Source organism: Pristiophorus japonicus, chromosome 5 (assembly GCF_044704955.1).
Source record: "Pristiophorus japonicus isolate sPriJap1 chromosome 5, sPriJap1.hap1, whole genome shotgun sequence".
NCBI classification, from domain to species: domain Eukaryota; kingdom Metazoa; phylum Chordata; class Chondrichthyes; family Pristiophoridae; genus Pristiophorus; species Pristiophorus japonicus.
This window is the reverse complement of record NC_091981.1, coordinates 277,813,226-277,821,253: the sequence shown is the minus strand read 5'-3', so window position 1 is coordinate 277,821,253 and position 8,028 is coordinate 277,813,226. Positions and strand designations below refer to the sequence as shown.

General features: G+C 46.3%; 1 protein-coding gene across 1 annotated transcript; it reads right to left on the bottom strand.

The window, feature by feature from the left end:
• Nucleotides 1-830: 830 nt before the first annotated feature.
• crygn2 (crystallin, gamma N2) lies at nucleotides 831-7,579 on the bottom strand. The gene is made up of 4 exons (XM_070880114.1): nucleotides 7,559-7,579; nucleotides 5,028-5,276; nucleotides 3,219-3,364; nucleotides 831-966 (listed from the first exon to the last, which is right to left on the bottom strand). Exons 1-4 carry the CDS (start codon nucleotides 7,577-7,579, stop codon nucleotides 831-833), a joined length of 552 nt encoding a protein of 183 aa, XP_070736215.1.
• Between the last annotated feature and the right edge of the window lie 449 nt (nucleotides 7,580-8,028).

The window sequence follows — 8,028 nt, the reverse complement described above, 5'->3', positions numbered from 1 at the left end:
ACTGGACCAAGACCTGGCTCTGTCGAGCCCGTGTGGTGGCTGGTGTGCAACGATCACCACACGTTAAAAAAATCCACGCACAGGCATCTTCCACCTTCAGGATGTAGCTCGCGACCTGGAATATCAGGGCCTCATCGAAACACCTGTGAACTCATCCCTTTTTGGTGTGGGAAGCGAGTCATCCTCGATACGAGGAACCACCTAAGAAGAAGAAGAAGATAGCACCTTTCACCACCACAGGATGTTTCAAAGCACTTACAGCCAATGAAGTACTTTTTGAAGTGGAGACACTGTTGTAATGTAGGAAACACAGCAGCCAATTTGCACACATGCAAGCTCCCACAAACAGAAATGTGATAATGACCAGATAATCTGTATTTTTGTTATGGTGATTAGGGGATAAATATTGGCCAGGACACCAGGGATAACTCCCCTGCTCTTCTTCGAAATAGTGCTATGGGATCTTTTCCATCCACCTGAGAGAGCAGACAGGGCCTCGGTTTAACGTCTCATCCGAAAGACACCTCCGACAGTGCAGCACTCCCTCAGCACTGCACTGATGTGACAACCTAGATTTTTCGTGCTCAAGTTCCTGGAGTGGGACTTGAATCTACAACCTTCTGACTCGGAGGCGCGAGCGCTACCCACTGAGTCACAGCTGATGCTCTCCTTGAAACACAATTTCCCCCTACTTGAGAGGCCCATCTTTAAGAAGTAGGAAAGAATACACACTGCCACGAATGATTTTTTTTACACTTTTATTTATTTTGCAGTTTTTAATGTTGACGGTTTAGGTTTGATCTCAATGGCAGGGAGGTTTCTGTGCCTCGTTAGAAGTAGTTGACCACTCTTCGCATGGACTGGATGTTGCCGTTTTGCCCCTGCCACTCTGAGTGGGAATGGTAGAATCCTCGTTCCACAACATACATTCTGCCACGGTAGTTGGGCTCTTCATATAAAACCCAGCTGAGGATTGGAGGGGAGAAATGGCAAATAATTACACATCGCTGAAACTGGGCTAAAAGGGTTCAGTTACGAGCACAGCTTGCACAGGCTAACTTTGTTTACATTCTCTTTCGTACATTATTTGTGAGTTTGCTGTCTCATGCAATCTTTTTATCACAAACTTAAAAGTTCCATAAACAAAAATTGCATCATGAAATGCTCAAATACCTTGAGTATAGAGGATTAAGGGGTGATCTAATTGAGGTGTTTGAGATGATGAAAGGATTTGAAAGGATATGATAGAGAGAAACCATTTCCTCAGGTGGAGGGTGGGAGCGGAAGTCCAGAACAAGGGGACAGAACCTTAACATTACAGCTAGGCCATTACAGCTAGGCTGATGTCAGGAAGCACCCCTTGGCATAAAGGGTAGTGGAAATCTCGAACTCTCTCCCTCAAACAGCTGTTGAGGCCAGGGGTCAATTGAAAATGTCAAAACTGAGATTGATAGATTTTTGTTAGGCAAGGGGATTAAGAGTTAGGGAACCAAGGCGGGTAGATGGGAGTTAACATAGAAACATAGAAAATAGGTGCAGGAGTAGGCCATTCGGCCCTTCGAGCCTGCACCACCATTCAATATGATCATGGCTGATCATGCAACTTCAGTACCCCGTCCCTACCTTCTCTCCATATCCCCTGATCCCTTTAGCCGTAAGGGCCACATCTAACTCCCTTTTGAATATATCTAATGAACTGGCCTCAACACCTTTCTGTGGTAGAGAATTCCACAGGTTCACAATTCTCTGAGTAAAGAAGTTTCTCCTCATCTCGGTCCTAAATGGCTTACCCCTTATCCTTAGACTGTGACCCCTGGTTCTGGACTTCCACAACATCGGGTACATTCTTCCTGCATCTAACCTGTCCAGTCCCGTGAGAATTTTATATGTTTCTATGAGAGCCCCTCTCATTCTTCTAAATTCCAGTGAATATAAGCCTAGTCAATCCAGTCTTTCTTCATATGTCAGTCCTGCCATCCCGGGAATCAGTCTGGTGAACCTTCGCTGCACTCCCTCAATAGCAAGAATGTCCTTCCTCAGATTATGAGGCCAAAATTGTACACAATATTCAAGGTAGCCTCACCAAGGCCCTGTACAACTGCAGTAAGACTTCCCTGTCCCTATTCCCTTTCGTACATTATTTGTGAGTTTGCTGTCTCATGCAATCTTTTTATCACAAACTTAAAAGTTCCATAAACAAAAATTGCATCATGAAATGCTCAAATACCTTGTGTATAGAGGATTAAGGGGTGATCTAATTGAAGTGTATGAGATGATGAAAGGATTTGAAAGGATATGATAGAGAGAAACCATTTCCTCAGGTGGAGTGGGGGGGGTGGTGCGGGAGTCCAGAACAAGGCCAACATGCCATTTGCCTTCTTCACAACCATGAACTAATGATCGGCAGAACAGGCTCAAGGGGCTGAATGGCCCACTCCTTCCCAAGGAAATGGCTCTTTATAAATCACTGGTTAGATATCAGCTGGAGTATTGTGTCCAATTCTGGACACCGTACTTTAGAGAGGATGGAGAGAGGGTGCAGAGGAGATTTACTGGAATGGTACCAGGCATGAGGGAATTTAGTTATGAGGAGAGACTGGGGAAGCTGGGATTGTTCTCCTTAGAGCTGAGAAGGTTAAATGAGGATTTAATAGAGGTATTTAAAATTATGAGTGGTATTGATAGAGTGAATTTGGGTTTCCACTGGCAGGAGGGTTGATAACTAAAGGTCACAGATTTAAGATAATTGCCAAAAATGCCAGGGGGGAGACGAGGAGAAATATTTTTGCCCAGCGAGTTGTTATGATCTGGAACGCACTGCCTGATCAGGTGGTGGAAGCAGATTAGTAGTAGCATTCAGAAGAGAATTAGATAAATACTTAAAATTTGCAGGGCTACAAGGAAAGAGTGGGATTAATTGGATAGCTCTTTCAGAGAGCCGGCACAGACACGATGGGCTGAATGGCCTCCTTCTGTGCTGTGTGGTTCTATGAGGTGGCAGTGCTGCCCTACTGCACTTTGACCTCCTCGATAGGATCCATCAAAGTTTTAGGCAACTATCTTCAGGAACAGAGGAGAGACAAACAGGAAGCAAGAGGGAACACCAGTCTATCCATTTTCCAAGAAATCGTAAAGAGATCATGAGTTACCAAACGTAGAATACGCTTTTAATTGATGTCAGGTGAGAGTTTCAAGCCGGCAGAGAAATCTATACTTACGCTCCGTCGCCGTAAACCCTGAGGGAGTTGACACAAGTCTTGTTCCAGCCTCGTCCCTGCAGGAATGGGCAATCCTCACAAAACTCCATACTCTGGCCATTGAAGTCGCAGTTTTCAAACAACTCTATTCTGTAGTGTTCTCCGTGCTAAAAGAACAGGTCAGAAGCAACAAGGTCAGCGGGAGTCGGTTCCATGGTACGTTCCTGCCAATCAGTCCTGTAAAATTCCCAATGTCCGCGCTCACTGGGATCCAGGCTCAAGCGTGACACAGATAAGAAGGTTGGGCCTATACACATTGGAGTTCAGAAGAATGAGAGGTGATCTTATTGAAACGTATAAGATAATGAGGGGGCTCGACAAGGTGGATACAGAGAGGACATTTCCACTCATAGGGGAAACTAAAACTAGGGGGCATAGTCTCAGAATAAGGGGCCACCCATTTAAAACTGAGATGAGGAGAAATTTCTTCTCTCAGAGGGTTGTAAATCTGTAGAATTCTCTGCCCCAGAGAACTATGGAGGCTGGGTCATTGAATATATTTAAGGCGGAGATAGACAGATTTTTGAGCAATAAGGGAGTGAAGGGTTATGGGGAGCGGGCATAATCTTATTAAATGGTGGAGCAGGCTCGAGGGGCCAAATGGCCTAATCATGCTCCTATTTCTTATATTCTTAAGAACAGGAATAGACCATTTTTGTATGTCAAGTCAACCCACCATTTTGTTATCCGTGGCAACACTTTATGTGAGATCCAATTTCCCTCATTCTTAGCACACTGACATTTGGTGTGATCATATACAACAATAACTTCAACAGCAACTTGCATTGATGTCTCGTTTTTAACGTGGAAGAGATGTCCCCAAGGCGCCTCGCAGAGTCATAAAGGAAAAAAATGAATGCCAAGCCAAAGGAAGACTTATTAGAAGATAATGCTTGGGCAAAGAGGTGGGTGTTAAGGGGAGAGAGAGAGACAGGGGGGGCGGGGTAGGGTTTAGAGAGGAAATTACAGAGTGTGGGGCCTAGTCAGCCGAAGGCACGGCCGCCAATAATGGGGTGAACACAGAGGTGCACAAGAGCCTAGAATCAGAGGAGGGGAGAGCTCTGGGAGAGTTGTAGGGCTGGAGGAGGTTACAGAGATAAAAACTGAAAAGGGGGCTGCATCGTACCCGCTCTAAACCCTCTCAGAGAGCATCGAGTGCTCAGTGGGCAACTGAGCCTTGAATGTTAACAACACTCTCGCACCGCATTGTGATAAATATTCATGGGGGAGGGGAGAAACAGCCACATGAACATGCATATAAACATGGGGGTGAGGGAAGATTGTGGGGGGGGGCGTTGTAAGTTCATTCTGGATGAATAGCCTCCTGTATGATCCTGGAACTCCCTCCCTAACAGCACTTTGGGCGTACTTTCACCACACGGACTGCAGCGGTTCAAGAAGACGGCCCAGCACCAATGTTGCCGTTAAGCTGCGCAGCCATGCAGCGGTCTGGAGGTCCCAGGCAGGCCTGTCAGCGGCTTTTGGATGGAAAAACATCACCTGCACACAAATTTGGATAAAGGGGCCGCGCACCCCAAATAAAATTAACGGGAAACATCACCTGCCCACCACCACCTCCTTCTCAAGGGCAACCAGGTGATAAATACCAACCTTAGCCGGCGACGCCCACATCCCGAGAATGGATATGAAAGTAATTCATTTTGCTGTGTGAATTTTCGCAACAGCAAGACTGCGCTGACGTCCGCTCACTGCAGGCTGACAGTGCAACGGCCATACCTTTGTTTGAGCGATTGGTGATTTTTAACCTACCATTTTGACGGGTTTGCAGGACCCCATGTGGTCGTTGTGGCCGTTCCATCGGTGAAAGTCAGGGTACTCCCCTCGCTCCAGGATGTACTGATGTCCCTTGAAATCAGGGTGATCGTAGCAAATCCAGGCACTGCTCTCTACCCGGATGGAGTTCACTCTGTTCATGAATCCCCGGTCCTGGAAGTTGTCGCAGTCTCCGCACACCTCCAGCTTCCTGCCGGTGAAACATTTCCCCTCGTAGAAAACGATCTGTGGAGGAGGGGGGGGGGGAAGGGGGGGGTGCAGGAAAGAGCATAAAACGTCTCAACCACTGTCCCAGGCGCTTAGGCAGTTAACGACTAACATGAAATCCAAATGCAAACTGATATCTATCGCGCTCACTAGATCGAGACCGAAGCTTCAGCTAGAATTTTATCTTGAAGGCACTGTTTCTCAGCCAGTTTCTCTTTAAGAGCTTAAATAGTGAGTCTAAATAGTGAGTGTCAAAGAGAAAAAAAGAATTTGCATTTATATAGCGCCTCAGGAAGTCCTGAATTGAACATCATTTACAACAACAACTTTTATTTATAATAGCACCTTTAATGTAGTAAAACGTCCAAAGGCGCTTCACAGGACTGTTATGAAACTTTTGAAGTGTAATGTTGTAATGTAGGAAATACACAGCAGAGCAATCTGCCACAAACAGCGATGTGATAATGATCAGATAATCTGTTTTAGTGATGTTGGTTGAGGGATAAATAAATATTGGCCAGGACACCGGGGAAAACGCCCCTGTTCTTTGTCAAAATAGTGTCCTCGGCTCTACCCGGGAGGGCAGACAGTCTCTCGGTTTAACATCTCATCCAAAAGACAGCACCTCCGACAGTGCAGCACTCCCTCAGCCCTGCACTGGAGCATCAGCCTAGACTCTTGTGCTCAATCGCTGAAACAGGACTTGAACCCACAGCCTTCTGACTCAGAAGGCAAAATTGCTACCCACTGAGCCACAGTTGACACAAGTTGCCCTGGGCTCACATCACTCAATAGAGAACCCCCTACTGCAGCGCACTTGTGTGGATATTAGTAGCAGGCTTGACTGTGATGCTTCTGTTGTTGAATAGGACCACTCATGAAGAAAGGCTGCTTGGGTGACAGGCTGAAGGGCATTCCGCAATCAGGGAACTGTGAGAGAGAAGCAGGGGCGGAGCGAAGGTTGAAGGATTGGGGTGGGGTGGGGTGACTCACAGTCCACATTTTTGGTCGACTAGGGCAACACAGCAACGAGGACATGCTCCAATCCCACTCTGCCGTTCGTGCAGGACTTAAAGCAGCAGCCCGGTCGCGATCCGAGAATTTAAAAAGTTTCACCGAGTAAATCATTTGCCTTCAGTTTCGGCCAAATTCTGATAAACAACATCGTCCAGCTTCAAAGTGACAGGAGTGGGGGAGGGGGGAAGGGGTCGTGACCTCTCCTCACCCCCCCCCCATTGGCTCTGCCACTGGAGAGAAGAGGAAAGAAAATTGCAGGGAACCTTAAGAGACAACATAAAATAATTTCTACCACAGCTAAAAGTGTTAATGGCGGGTGCCATTGAGACCCACATCTGTTAGCGTTGGAACATATACTCCTGTTTAGTAACTAGTTCATGTTCCGCTCCCCAATAGCAGAATGGGCACTCCTGCAAGGATGCTTTTTATAACTACAGTCAATTCCTAATCCAAGTAAGTTCGACTTGCCTCACATATCATATCATGGACTGTTGCTAACTGATGGCAGATCTGAAACATGGCAACAAAGCAGACACAAGCTTCTAAGTAGAGAAGACAATGAGGACGGGCAAAGTCACCTCAGGATATAATAAGCTAACTGCACTCCGCAAAATATCGAGGAACACAATAAAACAGGAATATCACCTCGTTAAAATAAAACAAACTCATCTACCCATTATTCTCCCCGTCCCCATTCTTTCTAGCCTGGGTGTGGTCCGCCACTGTGGGGGCCTGACCCCTTGCCTAGGTTGCGATTCAAAAAAGAATAAAATCTGCACGAGTGAAATTTTGCTTTTGCCAACTTTGTTGTTAAAGGAAGGAGTTCCATTTATTTAGCGTCTTTCGCGACCTCACGACGCCCCGAAGCGCTTCACAGCCAATGAAGTACTTTTGGAGTGTAGTCACTGTTGTAATGCGGGAAACGCGGCAGCCATTTTGATGCACAGCAAGCTCCCACAAAATAACGTGATAATGACCAGATCATCAGTTTTAAGTTCAGCGATACTGGTCAAATGATAAATATTGGCCAGGACACCAGGGGAGAACGCCCTTGCTCTTCTTCGAAATCAAGATCTTTTGATTCACAACCTGAGAAGGCAGACGGGGCCCTCGGTTTAGCCTAAAGACGGCAACTCTAACAGTGCAGCACTCCTTCAGCACTGCACTGGGAGAGCCAGCCTGGGTTTTGTGCTCAAGTCCCTGGAGTGGGACTTGACTACGAATAGACTGCACTTATACACAACACTTTATTTTTGTAGAAAAGCAAATAGTTGGCCACTTACCTTGCCAGAATACTGTGACATGTTGCTGCTGGATTTTGTCCAATCAAACTAAGTGCCAGAATGCTTTTGACACCAAGGAAAAATTGGACACCCCAATATATACCTCTGAGGCTGGGAGCAATCCATCTCTCGCGAGGATTCCTCGTCAATAGAACTGCAAAGCAGGGCTGAAAAGATTTTGCTTCTCTCACAAAACCATTTGGAATGCTTTCTGCTGACTCTGTGGCTGTTGCAGGCGGTCCAACAAAGGATTTGCTCTGGGTGGAGATTTTCGAGGATTAGTGTGCTTTATTCAGTGCCTTTAATCTGCTGGCGAGGGCTGGTGTTGGACTGATTCAGGAGGGTATTGGGAGGTGCCAGAATCTGAAATAGTAAGGGTAATCTGTGTGTTCATAAACAAAAGTAGGGTCATAATGCCTGTACAGTAGAGCTTGTACATCGGAGGTCTGTTTGTCAAAAATACACCGAGA